Source organism: Bradysia coprophila (genome assembly GCF_014529535.1).
Source record: "Bradysia coprophila strain Holo2 chromosome IV unlocalized genomic scaffold, BU_Bcop_v1 contig_5, whole genome shotgun sequence".
Classification (NCBI taxonomy): Eukaryota; Metazoa; Arthropoda; class Insecta; order Diptera; family Sciaridae; genus Bradysia; species Bradysia coprophila.
In genome coordinates, this window is record NW_023503374.1 from 4724942 (window position 1) to 4751626 (window position 26685).

The following is a 26685-nucleotide window of genomic DNA, read 5'->3' on the forward strand; positions in this document are numbered from 1 at the left end:
ATAAATTCTTTCCCCTCTGGTGTTATGTACCACATTCACTTGTAGTAAGTTCAACCATTATCGTTTGCTTTCAATTATCTTTTTGGAAAATAAAAGACGAAAAATAAAGAGCGACGATACAATGAAGATATTCTGTTAGTGACGATTTATGCCATTCTCGTGGTAATCTACCTTTAACGTGCGAATTTCAGTGTAACAACATTATACCAAATAGGAGCCAAATAAAAACTCAATCATATTTTATGTATCTCCTCTTTTCGGTAAAAATGTGTTGAATGCGAGACGAGAGTAGGTAACTATATATATGTATAACATAGCGGCGCGTACTTTATAAAATGCTCAATGCTCACACAAAAACATATCAACCCATTACGGTCGAAAATGGAAACCTGCGCAATGTTTATTTATACTGGAGGTTACTGGGTTACTACACAAAATTCTCTCCAAACATCCCCCTCGATTTTTCTCTCAATCGAATTCATACAACAATTTTGCCACTACGAGACGTTGAAACATTCCGTTAGCCTTCCAGTCGTCGTTTCCATCACAATCTCGACGAAACTATCAACCGCGCTTTTATGTCTGTTGCCTGTCAGGTGTACAACATAATTTTTGTCTTCGATTAAAAAGTGAAAGAAGGGAAGAAGAAAAAAAAAAATTATTTGCTTTGGAAATTATGATTTTATATCATTCGGTCTTAATTCGAATGGTGTGAAGTTGTGGTGTGTGGTGCAAGTTACAAGGAGAAAGGTCTGTTTGTCTTGGGAAAAGAAGGGAAAAAAAATGTGTTAATTAAATGTGAACAGAAAGAAGTTAAGAGAATTTGTTTTGATTGAGTGGCAACTTTTTTTTTCTGTTGATTTGGGTCAGCCAGGAGTATAATTTTTTCAGGTAAAATATAATTTAATTTCTAAACCTTTGGTAATAAGTGCGGTAATTATACCCAATTTATGTTGTGGATTGTTTAAGAGGTTTTTTGAATAAATTTAATGTAATTTTTCGCTTCTTCAATACCAAAGTACATAAAGGTGTAGTAAACGCAATAGATGTATAAATGAACGTGTGTGCCACCGTTAGTTGTTGTGTTTACATTCTATCAAACAACACTTTTTTCCGACAGAGTAGAGCACAACATGAAAGAATGAATCGATTTTGCAAAAATATATTTTTTTAATTTTTTTTTAACACCGCCAACATCCGATTGTAATATTCCTTTCAAAAAATATGGAGTCGCTGTTATACTGCATCTCTTCAATTTAATAAAGGACCCGAAAAAAAAACACTGCTCCGACCAAAAAAAAATATTAATCGATTGCAAGGATAAGGGTAATGGCAGTGTGTACCATATTATGTCAGTATAGATTGTGTACACACCAGTAGATGTTACAATTTTTGGTGCACTTGTGCACATGTATAACATGAGCTTAAAAACCGATGTTCTGAAATTGGTAAAGATGATATTTTACGTCGAGAATATAGACGGCTACATATAAAGGCATTCAAGTTTGATATTTTAAATAAATAGCAATTTTCATGTCGTCTATAACTTATTCACGTTCCGTGTACGTGAATAGGTAAAGGGGACGCATTTTGTCATTCCACTTCTCGCATTTTCGTTTTTACTCTTTTGATTTATGTTTTTATATATTCGGCAGGTAATTTGAAATAGAATTAATAAGGTGTTTTGTATATACCTATACTGTATATATACTGTGTATTTGGATGGGTTGAATTTGAACATTTTAATGTTCGAATAGTCTGACTGGTATATATACGCTTTTCCATTCGGGTTTATATTTCCCAAAGCACAAAATATATTTTGTAATCGAAATAATACAGGAAGTCGTTTATTGGTCACAAATTAGCACACAATGTGTTATTACGTTGCTGCTGAAATTAGTAAAACTAATACGAGTTTTATTTATAGTGATGGCTCAATTTTACAAAATGTTATTGCGAAGCAAAATTGACAATAATTAGGATAGTTTATGTTTGGCTTCAGCTGGCACTAATCGACCTTTATGTGTAAATACAAGCAACAGATTTTTTCATTTTTGTTTAATTAGAAATACTAAAAAAGCCGAAGTTTTTAAAAAATAGGTTAAAAGACACACACGAAAGCGGCTGGTATCAAAATTTTAATAATAACTATGAAATGTTTTTTCCATATAAAATGTTTAGTACAGAAAATGTTCACTTCAAAACATGGAGGTTCACTTCATGGAGGAGCCAATATAGAATTTTCTTATCGACGCCTTCGTGATCAACTCAGAGGTGTGTTAACCTGTTCTTTCACAGAGCCTTTAAAAATTGAGCTGAAGTCAGATATAAAAACAGAAAACATCATAAGCCTATCAGAAGTTAACGAACTTTCTTATAATTCGCTAATGCGACACGTCCCGTGTCTCTTAAAGAAATTCAACAATGCATTCTTTATTTGACCCTAAAAAAATCGTTCGTTTTTGACCCTAGTGTTATCAGATACCCTTATGCATCAATAGAACCTTGCCATTAGAATTGTCGTCGAATCTATTACTTCATTGTTTTAACATGTATTTTGCTACATGAGACGGCGTTAGTTCATTACTTATTGTTGTATAGTCGTAGTCGATGACAGATAATCTAAGGCTTGGATACAAGTTTAGCCATTTGTCCTTTGAAATTCGTCGAACTGTGCGCTCTTTTAATCATTACTATTATATGATGAATGCCAACCCTATCTTCCCTAGCTCACACGACTCCCACTGTCTTCTACCATATCCTCACATAAGAAACAATAATAAAAGTCTTGTATTCTCGCTATAAGTGAAAAGCATTGAAATTTATTTTTCGGTTCATTTGTTCACCCACTCGTTCACAAATTCTAAGGTGCACCTACGGTTCCAATTATGGAAAGTTCAGTAGAAAATTTTCTATATCTGAGAAAAGACAACTCAGGTTTTAGGTTGACGCCTCGTACAAAACAGTAAACCAACGCACCAGCATTAACGTATCTGAATTTTGAGATACCAAAATCGGACGGTTCACTGTTATATTCGACCTACACTTATAAAAACAAGTTCATACGACTAAGATACTTTTCATGTAATTGCCACGTGCAGTACGAATGGTGGTGCGCTGAGCAAACAATATATTCATCTTCTGATTGCCTTGTGTTTGATAGAAATCTTGTACTTCATACGGACTAGTCTTAACGAATAGTCACTAATTTTCTTCGTCGGTATCGACCATTCGTTTCTATATCGAGTTGATTTATTTTGAAATGTTTGTACAATTTAATGAAGTAGTGCTGAAGCCCAGACCTCTTATAGTTTTATTCGACTCACCGCATCGTACAAAGCATTGCATCTTTTATGGTCCTCTTTACTTTCAATTGGTTGTCGCTATCGCTAAGAATACTTCTTGCTCTTAATTAAGGTTTTCCATTATTCAAAGCAAAAAGTTCACAGAAACTTTGCAACACACTTCAATATTGGAACTTTATGATTTATGTAAGCGAGAAATAATTGAAATTTTTCGGTTTTCTTTGTTCAATAAAATGGAGTCAGTCCTGCGTAAATTACTACATAATTCTTCAACTTTGATTTCATTTACAAAGTAATGTTGTTCATCTGTAGTGTAATTATCGTATGCGCAAAATGTGTCCTATTTAAATGGTACAGCACATTTTTACGTTTACTTAAATTCGTAACTACTCTTTGTCTTGATTAAGTAAGGTCTTAGGAAAAAATAATGTTCGAATAACCACATAACCAGGTTCACAAAGAAACAAACAAATTAACCTGAAAACATCAAGCTTCAATAATTGTACAAAATAATTGCGCGAGGAACTTCTTTTGAAAAATATCATTTTTTTACATCTTTCCAACATCAGATATTCTACCTTGATAGTCTATTCAGGGCCTTTTATAAGAATTTTGCTCTAGGGGGGACGTCCATTTAGGGGCCCCATTTTTTTCCGCGAAGGGACCCCAAATTTTTATTACGAGGGGCCCTGTTTGAAAAATTATACTGTATTGACAAGTTCCAAATTTGAGAACTTTAGTGACTGTTAGCTGCCGCTTAATGTTGCTGTACATTGTGTGTTTTATCTTCAGAACATACTATGATTTCACAATCCTTTAAATATTTTCTGGAGCACTAAAGTAGTATGGATCATCTATCCCAAAAAGCTTCATAAAGTTCCAATTTAGGTGGACATGGACAACTTAGTCAAACTTTCGAGTTTTGATAGAGTTTCGAAAAAACCCTTAGAAAAGTTTTTAGGTCCCTTATTAGTATTTCGACAGTTGTTTAACGAATTAAGTAGTTATATTTACAGACCTTATTTTTATCAGTTACGATTCTAAAAAATTCAAATTTCTACAAAATATAGACACAAAAAAGGATGACACGCGTGTTTAAGAAAAAGTGCGATCAACTGGAACAGGCCCGTAGCTACGGGTGGGCTGGGGTGGGCTAAGCCCACCCTGGACTATGTCTGAGCCCACCCTGGCGAAGGAGAAAAATAATAAAGTTGGGGAAAATTTAAAAGAAGTTAACAGTCTTAGTACAGAATGTGGATTTTATCATTGTTGCTTTCGTAACCTCAGCAGCTAAAATCCTTTAGTATAGTACTTTTAGATTCATAAAATCCCTCCAAGATTCTAGACCAAAAACTTATCTGATTTCATAAACTAATATTGATGAAAATTTAGCCTTTACGAGTGTACGTCTCTAAAGTTTTTGAACAAATATGATGAAGTCGCCTAAAAAAGTAGAATACTCAAATTAGCAATTACTGCTAAAATCAACATTTCAAAAAGCGAAGAATTGGTTATCAATTAGTTTAAGTTTAGTACACAAAATTTGCTGGTAGTTTAGGATTCCTGGATGTTTGCAAAAATTATCATTAATGAAAAATTTGGAAATGATTTTTACCACGGCAGAGTAAAATAAACCGGGCAGGAGCGGTTCATTTTTGAAACGTCAAATAAGGGACCTAATACACTGTTTGAAAATTAACTCAAATGAAAACTGACATAAATTGAAAAATTTTATTCGCAAAACACAAAGGCTACTAGATAATACAGGTCCCTAGTCAAGTCAAGCGCTCGTGCCTGGTTTACTTCACTCTGCCGTGTTTTTACGAGACAGTGATTATCTTTTAATATAATATAATACCCTCAGCAATAGAACCGTTTCCTGAAATTTAATATAAGGTATTTGACCGATAGTTGGGAGAATCGAAATATTTTCAATTTCGAAGAGCAAATATTACTTTTACAGAAGTTAATTAATTTTAAATAGATTTTTGCATTTGCATTCAATGTTTTCAGTACCTACATTAAGACTTGCGTTATGGTGACCGTGGCTTGTGGTATTTCATATAAAATCGACAGACCAATAGTTAGAAACGTCATAGTACAAATTACGGTTTTCGTGGATTTTTTCAATATGTAAATTTCCATAAGCATCTCAAGATCGCACTCGCAACTCCGGTTAAATACCTATATACCTTGCACTAGAACTTCATTAAAATTCATTTAATGTCCTTTCGAGTAGGTCGACTTACCCACATATTTAAGATCGTAAAGAATATAGCGAATAGGACAAGTTTGGTATTTTCGGAATATCTATGAGATGAGATATAGTAGCAGTTTAAACTATAACCAATGATAGTTAGACAGGGCAAGGAATCTTTCCGATGGTGATAAAATGAACAAAGTCAAGATGTTAAAATAAATACTAATTGTTGCATATAATTGTTCGCCAGATCAGAGGCCACCAGTACGTAGCAATTAATTTAACTTTCAAACTTTCCATACATTTTCTTTAAAAAATCTCTGGAACGTGGGCACCCAAAAGAACGTTTTTTTAAAAGATTTTTCGAAAAAATTGAAAAACTACATCGCAGTGTTTTGATATGTTAATTTAGTAGCGCAGGCCTTCATTTTATTTAAATCGCCTGCGGCGCACTTCACATTATATTTTTAATTACAAACAAAGAAAAATTGTATCGGGCTTGAGCCCACCCTGAGATTTCACCCTAGCTACGGGCCTGAACTGGAAGGAGGGTGGTCAGAAATCTGAATAGGTTAAAGCTAAATATTTTGCTAGTTGATATATTTTTATATAACTAAAACCACTTTCCGTTTGGAATCCAATACCACACTTTTTCGAAATAAAGAAAGACCTACACTAAGGAATTGATAATGAGTCATCGGAATCGGATGTTCTTTGTTTCAACGTTTTGTTCCCTGGAACATTTTGACAAAAACCAGCAAGGATCATTGGTATTGTGAAGATCAAACACTTCTTAATTAATCGGTAATTAGTTTACGCTTAAAAAGTCTATTTTTAGATAAATTAGAGTTGTGCTATTTGAACCGTGAGTTGTTCTATTTAGATTGAATTTCGAGCTCAATAAATTTATTCCAAATTGGAAGATCCTGACGGATGTTGCTCGACTTAACGTAGTGTTTATTAGTTCTTCAGATTTACATTTACGTTAAAACGAAGTCCAATAAATCCTTGACTTCTTGGGTTTCCGTTAAAATGCTAAAAGAACCATGAACACTGAACACAAATCACCGTCTTTCAGCGATAGATCGATTAACTTTTCTTAGTTCTATTATTTCGATTGTATTTTAAAAATCTTCTGTACGTACTATGGTCGAGTAGCCAGACTTCAGGCCACTCTATGAACCTTCAAAAACGTTTCCTTTCCTGATTGATATTGTAGATACCTTTTTATTTCGATTTTGTGAACCTGAACTCTTTAACCATCAAATTCTTAAGGAGAAACGAAAGAAGCCACACTTAGCTAACGGGGCCCAAAAAAGTAAAGCCGAATAAAATTTACTCAAATTCTGCTCTTAACATACGGACGAAAGTTTTGTTGTGGTACTTCGAAGTTGACAAATAATGAGATGCCGCGCAGCGATTTTTTTTTTTAAGAATAGCTACTTTTTATAATTTTAGTTACTGATTTTGTAAGATTTATAGACAGCGAGAGACTGTTGTAGATTTTTTAAAAGTGGGGGGCACTGGAGGGGATTTTTAAAAAGTATGGGGGGATTCAGGTGGGTCTGGAGTGGATTTTTCCACGCGCTTGTTCCTTATAAAAGGCCCTGATCTATTCTGTGAATATCCTCAAAAACGTCAAACAACTCCAAAAAGTTTTTCTTACCTTTTTTGATGTTGAAAACTGAATTAAATGAATTCATCCAAAAATTAACTACGTTAATTTCGACCGCAAATTCCTTCCAGTCATTTTCCCGTCCACACACGTTGCTGTAGAAATCAACGCATAACTCTAGAAATGTTGGAAAACCAAAACGTCTCTTCACAATTTCACTGACATCATGATGTTTGCTTATGCACGACGTACCACATCATTATATAAATAAAAATTCTTTCGGAGTAAATTCAATTATTGAAATTTAAATTTAATTTCCAATGTAAATAATTGAGCACAAAATTTAACTGGCTCTTTTTTTCCATTTGATAATTAAAAATTTTGTGAGACAAAAAGCTTTGTTTTCCTTTCCACGCGTCAATTTCCCTATTAAGCTTTGCTAGGAAATTGCAGGAAGGCAAACTTTTTTTTCGTTATGAGTGGAAAAACTGTATTTTAATTTTCAAATATAAATGAAATGCCGCGAGCGTTTGAGTATGCTAATTATTGAAATAATTTGATTAACTATCGTTAATTAAAAGGAAAAAAATTATAAAAAAATTCAGACGAGATTTTGCTGATCGATTTTAGGTAATGAAAGCGAATATTGTGATTATTGTAAGAGTTATTGCTTCCAACAATCAATTGCTAATTGTTGTAATTGTGTTGATTTTCCATCGATGTGTTGATGAAGTAGGTGACGAGGCGAGCAAAAGTAGTTTCTGTGGTTTTCGCGACCAAAATACACTACTTTAGCTGCAAGCGCCACATTCGTAAAAAAGTCGTAAAATTCATTCGTAAAATAAGAAACGACAGCAGAAAATGAAGAATTAATTGATCGCAAGAAACTAGGAAAAGTGCACTTAGTGTGGTCAGTATGTGGAATGTACATATATGCGGAACGTAATGTTCAGCTGTCTTGTATAATAGTTCTGCACAGTTAACACCCTCAAATTTTTTTTCCGTGAGGCAAAAATAGTATATTTCAACATACCCCAATACACACAAGATGTATGTGCACGCGCGGGCGAAGCCCAAGCGAAAACACACATCGAGTGTGTATTGTGGTATTTTGAAAGATATTTTTCTGTAATAGTGAGAGTGTGTTGGTACATTCCTTCCCAACCGTTACTTTCCTTCTCGACCGTTTACTTTCCCTACCAACCGATTCATATCATAGCTCACCAATACACTCTCACGTATACAGAAAAACATAATTTAATTTAGTTTGAGTGCGTTGACAACATATCAGTGCGTAGATTGACGAGTCCGTTCGCAAATCTAATATTCTATTGGTATTGTAGTAGGTGCTCCATTATGTGCTAGTTATGGCTGATGATGTGTTTTTGCATGAAAATAACAATACTTTTAATTAGTCAGGAAACACTCAATATTTTTATAATTTAATTGTATTCTTCAAACAAAATAGAACGAAAGGCTGTCAAGAGACTGTCAGTTTTTTTAGAACAGTTTAGAACTTTCATTTACTAACACATAAACAATAACAAAGGCACATCGGAGACATGTCATAACATAGCCGATTGTAGTTCTTGCTACGTTAAGAGGCACCGGCACTTAGCTAAAATTGTAGCCTACATTTGCGTGTTTCGTATGTCATTTTTGTTAATATCTTTTCATCAGAATCCTTTTTGAAAAATGTACGACCGCAATTCCGACCAAGAATCTGTTAGCTTTAAATAAAAATTAGTTTTGGTTGTAGTCGTTTGATCAGCTTTGAGAAAAGTGAGCAGTTTAATGAAATTTTCATAAACTGCTCATTGTTCTCAGAGCTGGTCAAATTGCTGCAACCGAATCTATTTTCTGTTGAAAGCTAACACATTCGTGGTCGGAATTGCGGTCGTACATTTTTGAAAAAGAATTCTGATGGAAAGATATCATCAAAAGTAAACTAAAATCCAGTATTTAAAAATCGCCCTAATGTATGCTTTTCGGCAAAGTACCGGTGCCTCTTAAAGATGTGAGTTTTGTGGATTTTCATTTCGAATCATAATTCTTAGTGACATATTTCTGGCCAAGACATTCTTTAAATCGATTTTTTACCATAAAGCCATGATGGCTCATTTTTGGTTAAATGGAGAAAAATGTGGAACAGAACCAGATCTTCATTTTTCTCCATTTGGCCAAAAATGAGCAATCATGGCTTCATGGTAAAAAATCGATTTAAAGAATGTCTTGGCCAGAAACATGTCACTAAGCTTTATGATTCAATTAAAATATAAAATTGCGTTTTTTTAATATGTTGTTAAAGGATTATCTTCCTAAAATAGGTTGATTTATTAAAATAAATTATAAAAATTGGCTGTTTCCTGACTAATTGTGTTAATTTGTGGAGAGTTTGACATTACAGTAGATAAAAGCTTGTTGATAACACTTTGGTAAATGGGGGTTTTGCGCGTACAATATGTTTTTAATTTTCACATCTATTGGCCAAATCTCCAAATCACATGTTAGCAGAATAGCTATTTCGTTGCATTAATTCACCCACTCTTTCACTCTATGTACATTACGCTAGTTGTCTCACTCTACGTGAAGCGGTAAGCGGTAAATCCGAGTATAGCCCTAGTAATATTTCCAACTATTCTGAACTGGCTGTAATGTATATTTATTCAAAGCGAAAAAAGACTGCTGCGCCGTATGAGTCAGTAAAAAAATGATCTTTTCAATCAACAAATATTACAATAAATAAAAATCGTCTGCTCTATTACTTCCTAAAGTTCCAAGAATACATGGCGCATTGCCTCTTTGTATAGCAATAGAAATTTTCTGAAACAGATAATCTTTGGAACGTGGCTCCTCTGATGCTCTCTTCATTAATGATCCCAACTTGTCAATAAATTTCTTTGTTTCTGGTCCCATGCAACCTAATGATTCAAAGGAATGGGGGGGGGGGGGGGGGTAAATAAATAGTTTTAAATAATGATTATGCTTAAATCTCTCCGCTTTATCTGCAATAGACCCTGCTTCCTTAGAGGATTCACCGATGTATGAAGGAGCCAAAGTATCACGTATTGTTACATCCCATTTAATTGATTTTCCATGCGACTCCACGGAACTATTGTCATACCATCAGGTCTTTTACCGTCGTCTCTAGAAATACCAGGTGGTTGCAAAATATTGGGAAATCCTGCAGAGGAAAATGCATGACCAAAAACATTATTGACAGAATCGTGTTTAGCAATAATCCCTATCTTTAATTTGCACTGCAAACCGTCCTTCTTAACCACATTACCACAATTACACTTGTACTCTGCACACAACTGGGATCCTAAACGAAGAACAACAGCAATTCTCGGTGCATTGTTATCTAATAGTAAACCTAGTTGTCTCGATGGGACAGCCTGTAGCCACTTTGTAGATTCTTTGGTAGATGACGCAAGTATTCTAGCACGAGTAGCAGGTTCACTAGAATCTAACATCTCACTAAAACTGCTCCTAATCACCGGTAATGTTGTTTATAACTACTTCGAGGAACATAACACAACTGACAAACAATGCTTTTCACATCGATATATCTTTGTACTTATTACTGAGCTACACCAAATATTGCCGATGTAACTTCTATGTATAGACATAGACAACAATCTCTAAAAATTTTACATGAGTCAGTATATAGTGTACAATGTACAGTGTAACAAGCGAAAAAACTTTGTTCAGCTTATCGAAGGAATCTTGAGATAATTAAAATGAGGAAGTTTAAATTAAACTCCCTCAATTTAAGGAACATTGTAATTGTGATAATTATTACGAACTGACACGCGCTTTTACTTGAAAATGAACAAATGTCTTCATACAACACCATTTTCACCGTATTTTTTTGTTGTTGAAAACGAGTTGGCAGTCGGCATTATATGGATTATATAGTTCGGTTAGTATAGTTAAGCTTCGTACTACAATATCAAAAAATAATTGAAGCTGAAAAAGTGTTCGGAATTTCGTCGTGTAGATGAAAATAGGGAATCACATGCCATACCTTTTAAATGTCAGAATTTAAATCCGGTTGATTTTTTTCATATTTCATTTTCCAGAACCAAAATGTAATACGCGAATGACACCAACATCGATTGTGATATTTTCCGAGATATTTTCCCTTTGAAGGATTATCACAAAAAAAATCTTTTTGATATAACGTAACCGTTTAATCATAGCTTAAAATTCGGTATTATCGCCTGCCACAACCGTCTGATACAGGTACTGCAGTAAGAAATCATAGCATTTATGTGACTTCGGAATTGTGCATAATAGCCTCAGTCTGGTAAGCAGCCAATTCTGTGAGTTTTTATTAAATAATTCGTTAAAAAAATCCTTTGCACGAAAAAGGCTGAAAACTTTCTTCCTTTTTTTTGTTCAATCTAAAATTGAAATGAGAAGTTTGAATATCCAATATTCCTTCCATAACGACTATTTGAAAGTCACCGAAGCCTAATAAATATTTGGAATTACACTATTGAAAGTTTCAGACTACAGACATTCTTTGTACATGCGGAAACAATAACGAACACTTGCAAAAGAATTTAGTTTTGGGAAAAAGTTTGCATTGAATGAAAAGTGATTTTGCTCAGCTAATTTTTCAGAAATTATAAAAAAAAAAACTTTTATTTTAGTAGAGAATAGAATCCCTTATGGATTCAAAGAAGAAGAAGAAAATTGAACCTCATTTTCTGCAGATTTCAGTCAATTCTGTCAGTTTTTAATGAGACTTTTTGAAATTACACGCTGAAAGTTGTATAAGTTGTTCAACAATCAATTTCACCGACACAAATCTTTCTTTCTTGATTTTCGTTTCTTTTGTTCACATGACAATATAATACCGAATTATGACTGAGATTCTTCAAATTACCAAACTCTTCTCATATTATAAAGAAGTTTGCTTTACGAGCATGTGTTATTTAATACGTTGCATTATATCGTCGATTTTATACGTCATAGATATACACCATCTTCACTTGTTTCATAAGATGAACGAAATGTTTGCAGAATATACGTCTGCATTATTCGCTTAGATGTGCAAGCATCCAGTTACTGCTGCAGAAGATGTGAATTTGATATTAATATTATTCACACATTGCTAACTACAATAATTTATTCAAATTTCATAATGATGCAATCTATGAAGCGGCAGGAATTCTTTAGTCAAACCATTGAGTTTTGTTTGAGTATAAATTAAGATACCAATTACCGCATTTGTCAACTAAATGATACTAGCTAGTTGAGACATTTTGGGGCAATGATTCACTATGAAGTTCTATCATATATATATTTTTAGGTCTACATTTAAATAATATTTTTCAATATTTCCTTGACCTTAAAAATGAAAATTTGAAATTTCACATTTTTATCAATTTCATGACTATATTGCATATTAAAGTTGGGCTCTGTGTGTGAAGAAAGAAACCTCACAATAGGCAGCATTTTTAGCCCCGTACGAAGTACTGGGGGCTTATAAGATTAATATGCCGTTTGTAACACGTCGAATTGGAAGCAGACAGTAAGGGCAAAGCATTTGGTTATGTTCATAGATGACGAATCCGCAATAAAAACAAGGCATCAGAACAGTCGGAGCGTTTGCTGCGACTTAGTCCCGTACAACCCGTAATCCTATTTCGTCCGCAACCATAATACGTCCGTAGCCCTAATAAGCCCGGAACCCTAATACGTCTACAACCATCTAATGCGTCTGTTACCAAAATGCAAGTCAAGTTGCGCATTGTCAAATTTACTGAAACTGTTCATTTTTAAAATTGCGCATAGCGCAATTACGAAAACCCGTACGAAGTACCTTTCAAATAAAACCAACAATTTACGACATTATTTTAGAAACCCAAAATTTTTTGCCAACTTTCCATTGGGTATTCAATTACCTCTCAAATGAAACAAAAACTAGCAAAATCGGTCGAGATTTACTCGATTTATGTGCAAAGAGCACTTAGGGCCGAGTAGCGGCCTTAGTGCAAGGGCCCAAATTTGAAACTTTTTTTGCCATCATTCTATTCGGCATTCAGTTATCTCTCAAATGAAACAAAAACTAGCAAAATCGGATGAGATTTACTCGATTTATGTGCAAAAAACACCTAGGGCCGAGTAGCGGCCTTAGTCCAAGGGCCCAAATGTGAAACTTTTTTCGCCACGTTCTTTTCGGTATTCAATTACCTTCCATAAAAAACTAAATCTAGCAAAATCGGATGAAATTTACTCGATTTATGTGCAAAAAACACTTAGGGCCGAGTAGCGGCCTTAGTCCAAAGGCCCAAATTTGAAACTTTTTCGCCATCATTCTATTCGGCATTCAATTATCTCTCAAATGAAACAAAAACTAGCAGAATCGGATGAGATTTACTCGATTTATGTGCAAAAAACACTTAGGGCCGAGTAGCGGCCTTAGTCCAAGGGCCCAAATTTGAAACTTTTTTTGCCACGTTCTTTTCGGTATTCAATTACCTTCTATAAAAAACTAAATCTAGCAAAATCGGATGAGATTTACTCGATTTATGTGCGAAAAACACTTAGGGCCGAGTAACGACCTTTGAGCCCTCCCAACAAGCCCACGTTGCATCTTACCCAAAAACAATGTTCAGCAACTTTGTTCTACTCGTCAATACCTTTCATTTGATATATCACAAGTAGCTATTGCGTGCGTATTTCGGTAGATATCGTCGAAAGACTGAAAAACACCTATAGGGCCCTAGCTCTGGAGGGGCCGACCCTACCATGCCCATTTTCGAACTTGACCTTACTTTCGTCGATACCAATCGGGGAAAAAAAAATTTTTGAAAAAAGGTTGTGATTTACTCAAGCTAGAGGGGTCACGGACGGACGGACGGACGGACGGACGGACGGACGGACATTTTTTTTATTGCGGATTCGTCATCTATGAACATAACCAAATGCTTTGCCCTTACTGTCTGCTTCCAATTCGACGTGTTACAAACGGCATATTAATCTTATAAGCCCCCAGTACTTCGTACGGGGCTAAAAATGTCCGTCCGTCCGTCCGTCCGTCCGTGACCCCTCTAGCTTGAGTAAATCACAACCTTTTTTCAAAATTCTTTTTTTCCCCGATTGGTATCGACAAAAGTAAGGTCAAGTTCGAAAATGGGCATGGTAGGGTCGGCCCCTCCAGAGCTAGGGCCCTATAGGTGTTTTTCAGTCTTTCGACGATATCTACCGAAATACGCACGCAATAGCTGCTTGTGATACATCAAATGAAAGGTATTGACGAGTAGAACAAAGTTGCTGAACATTGTTTTTGGGTAAGATGCAACGTGGGCTTGTTGGGAGGGCTCAAAGGTCGTTACTCGGCCCTAAGTGTTTTTTGCACATAAATCGAGTAAATCTCATCCGATTTTGCTAGTTTTAGTTTTTTATGGAAGGTAATTGAATACCGAAAAGAACGTGACGAGAAAAGTTTCAAATTAGGGCCATTGGACTAAGGCCGCTACTCGGCCCTAAGTGTTTTTTGCACATAAATCGAGTAAATCTCATCCGATTTTGCTAGTTTTTGTTTCATTTGAGAGATAATTGAATGCCGAATAGAATGATGGCGAAAAAAGTTTCAAATTTGGGCCCTTGGACTAAGGCCGCTACTCGGCCCTAAGTGTTTTTTGCACATAAATCGAGTGAATCTCATCCGATTTTGCTAGTTTTAGTTTTTTATGGAAGGTAATTGAATACCGAAAAGAACGTGACGAAAAAAGTTTCAAATTAGGGCCATTGGACTAAGGCCGCTACTCGGCCCTAAGTGTTTTTTGCACATAAATCGAGTAAATCTCATCCGATTTTGCTAGTTTTTGTTTCATTTGAGAGATAATTCAATGCCGAATAGAATGATGGCGAAAAAAGTTTCAAATTTGGGCCCTTGGACTAAGGCCGCTACTCGGCCCTAAGTGTTTTTTGCACATAAATCGAGTAAATCTCAACCGATTTTGCTAGTTTTTGTTTCATTTGAGAGGTAATTGAATACCCAATGGAAAGTTGGCAAAATTTTGGGTTTCTAAAATAATGTCGTAAATTGTTGGTTTTATTTGAAAGGTACTTCGTACGGGCTTTCGTAATTGCGCTATGCACAATTTTAAAAGTGAACAGTTTTAGTAAATTTGACAATGCCCAACTTGACTTGCATTTTGGTAACAGACGCATTAGAGGGTTGTAGACGTATTAGGGTTCCGGGCTTATTAGGGCTACGGACGTATTATGGTTGCGGACGAAATAGGATTACGGGTTGTACGGGGCTAAGTCGCAGCAAACGCTCCGACTGTTCTGATGCCTTGTTTTTCTAATTTTTTCCTTGTCCAATGTAGTCGAAGGAGACTTGCCTGAAAAACATTTTTTTGTCTAGTGTTAAAATATCGCGACCTCGTTTCTCATTTCCGGCACACTATACAAACACAACGTTGTTCCTGACTTATGCTAAATGGCTTCTTTAGAGAATTCGAACCACTCATTCGCTAAACAAGCCATTTATCATGCGTTAGGAAAGGTACTTATCGAAAATTCCAAGGCTTCGAATTTCGATTTTTTTTTAGTGAAAAGTGGAATCGGTTTGATCCATTTTTGTGAATTTAAATTTTTTACTTCTTAAAAATTCTTAAACATTCCTTAATTTTTGTATTTACAAATTTGAATTTTTATGACGCACGGTGGTTTAACCGACTCCTAATACACGTTATAAAAGGTCAGAAGAAGATAGATAATAAATTTTATCTATCTAGAACGATAATCTCGAACTTATCTCCCTAGGGAGTTTTTACTTATCTCGATATATCTGTTCTCGACAGATAAAATATGGTATGCACATATTGCCAGGCTGTTATTTTGACGTGTAGGCGTTATTGCCCATGCCTTCGGCTCTGGCAATAATGTCCTACACGTCAAAATAACAGCCTGGTAACAGGTACATAATATATATTATCACATACGCGCGGTGTTCGGATGTCAAAATTACTTCACTAGAAGTTTAATTCACTTTAGTTCTATGTTGTTGTCTCGTTTTCGCTTATATGATAATAGTAGATTACATTGGATGCTGCGGAGGTAGTTCATTACATGAGGGATCAATCAGCCGAAGGCACAAGTGTGGTTTTAAGCAACAAGCTTTGGAAACGGTTATTTTGACAAGTGTAGAGTTTGCATATCCGAGCCGAAGGCGAGGTATGCAACTACACGAGTCAAAATAACCGTTTCCAAAGCGAGTTGCTTAAAACCACACGAATGAGTTCGCGAGTTCACAAAATTGTTTCCGAGTGTAATGAACTACCAAGCAGCATCCAATGTATGCTGTTTTATTGCCTATCCACCCGGAATATTGTTGTTACGAGTACATTTTCCCACCCAAGGACCTGAAGGTTCAAAACCAAAAGTGTTCCTGGAACACTGTTCCAGTAGAAAACTGGCAGACTCTTGAATATCAAAAGATTATTCTAAATTAATGTTTAATTTCACAACATTTATGTCGCGCTATTTCATTCACTGCCAGACTAATACTAAACATAAAAACTACCGATACAACAAAACCAACAAAAATATCTGTTGTTGCATTGAAACGTTTATAAACGAATTTAGTCTGCTGATGAAATCGGCTCACACTTCTTCATTATATTAATCCCGAAAGCATCACTGGTAACACTACTGTTTTGGTGACATGTTGACAAACTACTTCGACTGTTTTGTTTTTGTGAAGTGCTAGATTCATATTTTGCGTAATATTTGTCGATTTTGGTGGTGTTTCAATGAATTTTGCTGTGAAGTGAAGTGAATACATGATAATAAGGGCAAAAATATTGTTTGTTTTTGAAAATAAGTGAAAAATGCAAAAATAAAATTGTGCGGCCATTGTTGTTCGTTGAAGTTGAAAAAATTGAAACTATGGCTATAGACAAAATGGCCGTCACTTTTATTTTTGTGTTTTTTATTTCATTTTTTTCGAAAGTTTTTAATGAATTTGCTTAGATTGGTGTGCAATTAATTCAAGTGACAAAGTTTGTGATATCAAAACTAAAATAACATCGCGAATATTATTTCGATTTCATGTGATACATTTTTGCTGATACGTAATGAAATTCTGCTGGTATGTAATGAAAATCTCCTGATATGTAATGAATTTTCATATGAATATTCCTTCACTTGTGATGTAATGAAAAAGTTCCCACATGTTACGACCGCTTTCCGCGGGTGGGAAATGTACGTGTAACAACAATATTCCGGGTGGATAGGCAATAATAGTAGATTATTCACCTCTGTCCACATGTTTATTTAGACACTTGGGGAGTTATTGCATGAGCCGAAGGCGAATGTTATAACCCCAAGTGTCTAAATAAACATCTGGACAGAGGTGAATACGCTATTTTATCTACCGACGGCGAAATAATAGCACTTTTTCACTGCTATTATTTCACCTAGGTAGATAATAGTACATTACTATACCAGTGAAGTAATTTGATATCTCGTATCCAGATGAGTAAAAGTATCCGGGGGCTTCAGCCCGAGGTACTTTTACTCATCGTGATACGAGATATCAAATTATTTCACGTGTAAAGTATGGCGTTTTACTTTACGAGCGGAGGAAAGGGTCTTCACTAGTGAGGGAATGGCCACATTACCTCACTAGTAAAGTAAAATAGAGTACACATTTGACACTATCAGTCTCGGCAAGCCTCGACTTCTTCGTGACAAGTGTGTAATATATAGAAAATTTCGTCGTAGAGTGACCTTGCTGGAAACAAAATGTCGTAACGTAACAGATACTTGTTGTGAGGCTGGTATGGCAAGTGTGGTATCGTTGTAAAGCTTAGCCTGTAGGCTGATCAGGCATTATTGTTTTGTTACAGATGAGTCAACGTTTCGTCGAGGATGACGAAAATAAACTTTTTAAAATATTGTACAATTCAGGCAAATTGTGTAAAATCCATTCTCGGCGTTTAATAGAGCATGGAATCCTCTACCACTATCGCCATTCAAAGAGTTTCAGACTCTCTTCATTTTGGACATATCACGATTTAAAAATGTCGAAATTTCGACTTTAACTGGCTATGGCTACATGGTCAGGTTGTCGAGGGGGCTGTGGCTACATGGTCAGGTTGTCGAAGGAAGTCATTTTAACACAAATTAGCTTAGAATTAGTTACTCTATCCGTTGCGATAACAATCTGTATTCAAATTGACTCCTCGGTGCCGCACGGCCATGAGTGCCGGTTCTCCGAAACGGCTGGATGAATCCCCGAACTGAATGTGGTTCCTTATAGTACTCGAGTCCCTCAATAAGAACATGAAAAAAATCAGAGGTGGTATCGCGACTCTATGTAAGTTGTGTTCAGCTCCACCGTGACGTTTTTAAGAAATTTATAAACTTTTTAAGAATATACAATGAATCGATGCCAGTGTGTGATTTCTCATTTAAACAGTAGCTAGAAAGTAGAAAAATCACTGTCAACGCTCTTCTAGCAATAGTGATCATAGTGGACAGCTGCCAAATAAAGTACTATTTTGTATGAAATGGGTTTTTCTACAGTGTTTTACGGTTTTGTGACACACTGTCAAGTTTCAGTACCCTATTTAGAGTACCGCCACAGCACTGCTCCTAGCATGAACACTGAATTGAAAATTGACAAATTTGGAGACTTTACTGATAAGAGCTACCGTTCAGTATTGTACGTTTTAACTCATACAATGAAAACGAGTCATCTATCTTTCCAAAGAAACGCATTGCCTACAAGGATTTGATAAGCCTCCGAATATTTTATATATTCCACTTTAGCATGAATATAGAAAATATTCCGAAAAACATCTTGGAGAATTCTTTGAAAACTAAAAAACACTTTCTCTTAAAAAGCCAAAATAAAATCGCAAGACTTAACGATGAAATTCTTAAAAACAGATGAAAATCCTTGAAAATCCAGGATAAGTAAAGCAAATGCTCTTAAAATAATAGAAAATCTTCAGAAAATGCTCGATTTCGACTTTTCTACCTTCGACTAGTAGCTCTTTTTTGTTTTTTAAAACACGGAATTTATTTTAATCACAGAAAAACCCTCTACTAGCAACAATATCAAAAATGTTAAAGGAAAATGGCCATTTTATTTTGCTCTGCTCGCACCCTACATTAGTATATAATACTGGTTAGGCTATACACATGTAACGTTTTGGATATGTGTACCATTTTATATGAGTTTATTGACTGAATTTAAATTTTGATTCAACCACCGTTATTATCCAGTTTCACATATTCTGCACGACCAATTAATTTTCCATGAAACATTTATATGTTTCATCGTGGTATGGGCACTGAATCATCCAGTAATGTTAATTAACATTAAAGCATTTTTTTTCGTGAATAAATTATTGAACACCTTTATTCAATTAAAGAGTTTTGTTTTGTCAATATCATCGCAGGAAATTTTTTTGTATTTAAATTAACGACAGTAATTTTAGCGGCACATAATACGCAAGTCATACACGAATAATCCTCAGAGATAATATTTAGTAGACTGAAATGATGGAAATTTTTGTGTTAAATCAGATAAAACACGAACTTTGAGCTGTGTACAGAATATTAGCCTGGTTTTTCACGCATCTATGCACAAATTGAAATTGTTCATTTAACCAATTAATTATAAATTTTCGGTTTTCCCTTCTTTTTTTTTTGAACAGAATGAACAGCAACGCATTTGATGTCAAAACAGTGAGATTGTTAATTTGGTTCCTGATAACGGCTAACAGTAAATGGCAAAATCATGCTTTCATGAATACCCACTACAATGACATGTACTACTCCTGCCCTTTGAATTCGTTGTGTCAGTGTGCAAACCTGCCAAACGAAACATATTTGCATAAAATAAGTTGCAACGAGGTTTCGCTCTATAAATTTCCGGGTAAGTTTATAATGAAATGTATAAATAATAAATTTTTAGAGCTAATTTAGTTGTAAGCAAATAGTTTGCTGGAAACATTGATAGTTAATGGAAGTTGTCGACTTTTCTCATTACAAATTAACGGGGGTGGTATTGTGAGTTCGTGAGACTGGCTGTTTTTTTTTTTTTGCTGTTGTTGTATGCACAATGTTGCTATAAATGCAGAAACATTAATTTACTAAAGTCTACAAGCAGTTCCATTAAAATTGAGCGAAATATGGAGCTGGATGACATAAAATTCATTTTAGATTAGGTTGTTGCAAACATGCAAACTGTTGGGTGGAATAACGTTTTCATCCCGTTAGTATGAACCCAGACAGTACGTTACTTTAGGCGGACGTTTCCTTATAACATTTGCTGACCTGAAAGCATTTACACTATTTCTTTTTGTGGCTAGAACACGAAAGGATCCTCATTTCATATCATCTATTTACGTTGCATGCACAGTACTAACGCACTTCAAGCATGTGTGGTACTCTAAATAGAGTCCTGAAACCGGACAGTGTATCAAGCAAATTTTGGCACTGTAAAAGAATCTGGAAACATTTTTCATATAAAATGGTACTCTATTTGACAGCTGCCACCGTTGCTTGAAGTGCGTTGACAGTACGCATAACATTACACGCCACGAGTAACATACCAGTAGTGGCTAAGTCGTTTGTATTTTTACAAAACGATTCGGTCACAAGTTCAATGAATATGAAGCTTAGGCGCTTGATCGAATATTTCCACACCCACAACCAAAGATACCTGCACCTAATCATACGTTCAACTTTAAACTTATATAGACTCCAAAATCACCAGTATAAATATCGAGACCATTACTTCGTTTGATGTAAGAAACAAAATCTTTTACGTCACTTATTTCGCCATTCGTCCAGCTATATAAGCGCCGATTAACCGAAGACTGTTGTTTATTTTTACCGTCATTGTCGATAACAGATGACATTGCCGTAAAAAAATGAAAAGAGTTCATCGTTGCAGCTTGATCTACAGGCACGGGCTTTTTTAGGCGTGTGTTTTAAGCATGTATTTTACAATGAAACCACTTTCATTGGTTGTGGGGGCTTGGCCATTAGAAAAAAAAAATTCCGGAGTAGTCGCGAAAATCGTTTTTTATCAATAACTCCAACATGCGAGGTGTTAATAAAGTCAAATTGTGTACGTTTATGAAGGTCGACGAGGGGAATATTGTTGACCAACAAACGCTGATGTCCGGCCCACCCAACTGCCACAACAAGTGAAAAAGCTAAAAAAAGCTGAAATTTTCGAAGTGCTCTGGACGGCTGGGGAAGCAATTAGCAGGAAGCTATAACCTGGAGTTTTGTAGCTCACTTCACGTCTATCCATTGACACCCCACACGATCATACCCACCGTCACAGATAGAAATGGAGTTGATTATTCTCTTGTAGTTCGACTTTAAAATTTAGAAGCTTGTATTTATCATGGCTCTTTCTTTGTTTCTTTCTTGAGAAAATGAGGAAAATGAAGTAAAATGGACAAAATGTGCACTCATTTTCGAATGAAGCGACAGAATCTAATACAAGTTATCCAAAAAATTGATCAAAATACCGATGATCCCGGAAAATAATGTTTGTTCATGAAACCGTTAAGACAAAATGAACCATACGAGTAAAACGAGCCATCAGAACAGTCGGAGCGTTTGCTGCGACTGAGCCCCGTACCAACCCGTAAATCTATTGCGTACGTGACCCTAGTGCATCTGTCCCCATACGTAGGGCCGAGTAGCCTTTTACTTCTAGGGCCCTTACTCACGGTACATTAAACCGATTTCAATGAACTTTTTTTTCCTGAATTGATAATATCTAACGTTGGCCGTTTCATTTACATTTCCATCGTTTATTTTGCCGTAGATATCCCCAAAAGACCTCAAAACTTAGCCTCACTATTTCGACTATCTTTCTGGGAAAAAAATGAATTTGATTTACTCAAGATATCGACATGACAGACAGACGGACAAACAAAATTTGTATTGCGGATTCGTTATCTATGAACATAGACAAACACTTTTCCCTTACCGTCTGCTTCGAATTCCATCAATTACACACGGCATCGTAATCCTATAAGCCCCTTTGTACTTCGTACGGGGCTAAAAATCTCGGCAAAATCGAGCCTATTCCTTTCAGTTTTCAAAAAAATTTCTTTGATTGGAAGTGTGTAATTATTACACACTTTTGGTTGAAAACTGAAAAAGTGTGTATTTGCAAAATATACACTTTTTCGAACGATTTCAAATTGGAAATAAAAAAAGTGTGTAAAAACTCAAAAAGCTTAAAAGTGCCCGTGTCTACAGGTTGTGTTCTTATCAGCTTAGACAAACAAATCTTCTACTGACATCCTTGAGTCTGCTCGAACACAGCCCGTGTACCGCATGATAGGCACCGTCGGATGGCTTGATTGGTGATGCGTTATTAAGATATTGACTGTTTGCTATTATTATAAAAAAAAATGATCTGGCATATTGCGGCCTAACCATGAGGTGGGATTATGCAATAAAAAAATGTTTTAAAACATGAAAAAGCATAAAAATTTTTTCGTTTCCTCAACCAATTTCGATGAACAAAAAAAACGAGATGAATTCATCCGCAAATTCATCATGATGAAAGGTACACGGTTAATGAAAACAGATTATTTTCATCCCGATTAAAATCGTTTTCGGACTTTTAGATTCAATCGAGTGGTGAGAGCGTATATAATGATGATAATTGGTGTATTTTAAACACAAAAAGGAAATAATTGCCTCGTATAGAACCCATATATGCGTTACAACGAATAGTTAAATAATTTTAGTCTGCCTATGGTTATATATACCGGGTTTTTGCTGAAAATGGTACACAATGTATACTACACATAGTCCATAAAATCACCAAAAAAATAGTTTGAGGACAATTACAAAAAGTGAGGCCGAAAAGGTTATATGCATGCTTGATAGCTTGATATATATGCTGAGCTGATGTTATACCACGTTCGATTTTTTTTTTTTTTAATCTGAACTGTGAATGAAACATAAAGTCCCTTATCCAGTCATTAAATCGCTAAAAAAAACCCGAAAACTGTTAACAGTCAACGGTTTATGTATTTTTCATGGGATTTTTGTTTTATTTTCATTTTGCAATTAAATTTTCACAGCCCCGCATGTGATTTAATTATTTAATCTCTGACATCTGTTAGATTGACTTTTTCGGTTGTAAATTCTTCATTCTAATCTCTCCTGATAATAATCCGCCATTTTCTGGAATTTCAATTTTTGGTCATGTTGCCGACGCATTTTCCACAGGTGTTTTTGGTAGAACATCAGCACTAAAAAAGCACGCTAGGTGTGAGTTTTTGGGTATGAGGGTGAGTTTTGTCTGTAATTTATATCTATCGATGGCTGTAACTGAAAATTCTGCAAAAAATCTCAAAAAATGTCTTTTACTCTCTAATATCTATGATTTTTTGCAGAATTTTTGGACCTCCGTCAGTTCCACCATTTTGTAAAATCTGAAAAGATTACATAATGTACATCCCATGAAGACAATTCAATGGACCAAAAATGGTGGTAGCACTTTTTGTCTAACAGATGGAAAAAAATCATTTTTTCATGTGTCGGGGCCGAAAATGAGGGAGTTTTGAGATTTTTCTCTGGTTTTCGACCCCTTACATGAAAATTTTTTTGAGTATCTGTTTTGGACGATTGATTTTAAGCACTTTCGCATGTACAACTCGCGAAATTGCCTAAAAACAATCGTCCAAAACAGATACACAAATAACTATTCTTTGAATTTTTTCACCCTTCAATAGGGTCCAAAAATCTGAAAAACCATCTCAGATGTTACCCTCTATATAGAAAATTTTTGAGAATTTTTACAGATTTTTACGTCAACACACTAAACAGAAATGAATGAAAAACAAAATGCACATTTTCGTCAATAACTCCACTATAACTCCATTTTGGAGTTTCATACTCCACTGAAAGTAGTTCTAGGCTAAGTCCTTTCGAATGAAGGCTTTAGTTCCGTTGGGGGCATTTTTTTCATGCTAACCCTGCTATTCCCAAGGAAATTATATACTGATAGAAGGTGGATATCGAACACGAAATGCGAGATCAACATCTCGCGAGATTTTTGACATTAGGCGAGATAAATTGGCAATGGTAGTCCGGTTTGTCTGTTTTGGTTATCTACATTTTTTAAATTTTAGCACACTCTGATTAAGAATGTATGAAGGTCGCGCTATATTTAATTTTAAAAATGTGGATTTATCTCGCCTAATGTCAAAAATCTCGCGAGGTGTTGATCTCGCATTTCTTGTTCGATATCCACCTTCTGTCAGTATATAATTTCCTTGGCTATTCCCTTTGTCACCAGATGGTGGTATCTTATTGCAATTTAGTCGGTACCTAAAAATTATGTGTCCTCACTCGCAATTCGTTAAAAAGATTTTTATTGTCTGTCCCATGCGAAAGTTGACTATTACATGGCAGTTTGCCCTTGCTTAAATGATCCATTACTTGAAAACTATTTACGGTTTATCTTACGTGAATATCTTTTACTTAGAGTAATGAATGACAACCTTGTGATTTTCACAAACCCACTCGTGTGTCTTTGAGCAACTTGCTTCGGTAAATAATTTTCGACAAGTGAGGTTGTTTTGTATACCTCGCTTTTGGTTTGGATGTACAGACTCTACACTAAGTGACAAGTCCTATCGAAAATATAATTACCTAAGTTTGTTGCTCAAACAACCCACTTGTGCTTTTATCACAAATTCATGTACCTCATGTAATGAGTTACTTTCGCTTCGCATCATCCAATAGTACCACGAAATAGATATCCACTCCACGCAAATCCATTTTACATGTTTCGTCGATATGTTTTAAAATGAAAGGCGAAGGAGTGAGAATTTTGTCCATATTTCTGTTATCAAAGTGTAAACAAAATTGGTATACATTTAGAATGCCCAATGCCAAGTGCGTTGTAAATGCCAATAAACCCGGTAAAGTGTCACTTGTAATGTAATTTCCTTAAAATTAAACATGACAACGACCCTTTAGACCCAAATCAATTTCAAATCGGTTTAAAAAGAACCGTCAATATTGAGCTTTTGCCTTGTACAAGCAACAAATCCACAGTATTCTCGTCAGAAAACGACGCATCATCTCGATATTGACATTTAACCAAACAAAAAAGGTTTACACGGATAGCAAATGGAAAAATTTAAATTTTTTATTTTCTAATTATGTTTCCGACGTGACGATGTCAATAACAAGAAATTAAGTTACAAAACCACAGAAATAGGTTCCTCACAAAAAAGACTGTTCAATTCCACACGATATAATTTCCGATTCGACGATCACTACCATAAAAATGCTCATTTTTTCTACATTACCTGATAAACAGAATGGCAAATGGTAGGGTAGAACGAATTACACATAATCATAAGTGTGCCAAAGTCTGAATAATGCCATAAATTCGATTTCGAATAACACTGCGAAGGTGTGCACATTATAACTGATGTCTTTTAGGAGCATTTTGAATAGAAGTGAATCCGACTGAGTGTTTTTTTCGAATTCGGGTCACAACCCGACTGAAATTTAAATTTTCCGTTTTTTTATTCTTTTAAATTTAATCCAGTTAAACAGTTACTTTCACGTCACTGACAGACAACCATTCTCGTATCTTCTCGTTGTGCATGCAATGATCCCCGAAACGAGCATTCAGTGTTTGCACCGTTGACCCAACATAGCACTTCATCAATCTTTTCGTAACAATACAATAATAGAGCAATCGCTCGCCCACCGGTTCTGATTCAACGGCAATGAAATTCACACCCTCTTTGCATTGAATGTCCATTTTCGAATTCAAAGCTTTGGTTTTCAACGTTGAGAATGCATTCAAACCGAAAAAACTTTCGAAAAAAGCTTCGGCATTCATGACCGTAATGGGGCGTTCAAATCTTTTTACGCTTCGCGATAACTCGGTCATATCGTCAACCCATTTGCCTTCGTTCATTTTGCCGGCCATTTCCGATCGCCGCTGATGAACATGACCGTACACAACGAAACGTGACGTTATTGGAGTTTGCAAATATCTTTGCAAATTCCTGCTGTCCCACTTGATGTAAAAGTCTGGCTTCGGTCCGCTCTGTTTATCATACTCAGCTTTGTGATCACGAACAATATGATCACTAACTGATCGAATACTCCGATGGCGAAATTTGTTGTAACTGCAATCTTCGTCGTATGGACAAAGAATTGAATCATCGTATATCGTTGAGTACAAATTACTCTTCTTCATGGTTCTGTCGTACGCCTCCTTAGAAAAGATATCGCCACCACTTTCCATTCCTTTCAACACGATAGCACTTTTGTGAGACCAAGTGCGACGTACCGATGCACTTTTCTTGCGAACCAATGATGACCCTTCTTCGGCTTCTGAAAATTTTGCCTCGTGACTTGCCGGCTGGAGAGCCACACCATTGTCCGGTGACTTTGCTATAAAAAAACGGACCCTTTTTAACTTCACAAAAAAACCCAACAAAAATAAAACAAAATGACCTACCATTATCCTCCGCCTTCTCCAAAATATTCTCCGCCTTCTTGAT

General features: G+C 35.5%; 1 protein-coding gene across 1 annotated transcript in view; it reads left to right on the top strand.

Moving 5' to 3' along the window:
- Positions 1-381: 381 nt before the first annotated feature.
- The window catches only part of LOC119071715 (protein artichoke), a 60558-nt gene continuing 34254 nt past the window's right edge, over positions 382-26685 (top strand). Inside the window, exons 1-2 of the mRNA XM_037176711.1 lie at positions 382-891; positions 19819-20039. Coding sequence (XP_037032606.1) covers positions 19820-20039 — 220 coding nt within the window. The 5' untranslated portion in view covers positions 382-891; position 19819. The remainder of the gene's footprint in view (positions 892-19818; positions 20040-26685) is intronic.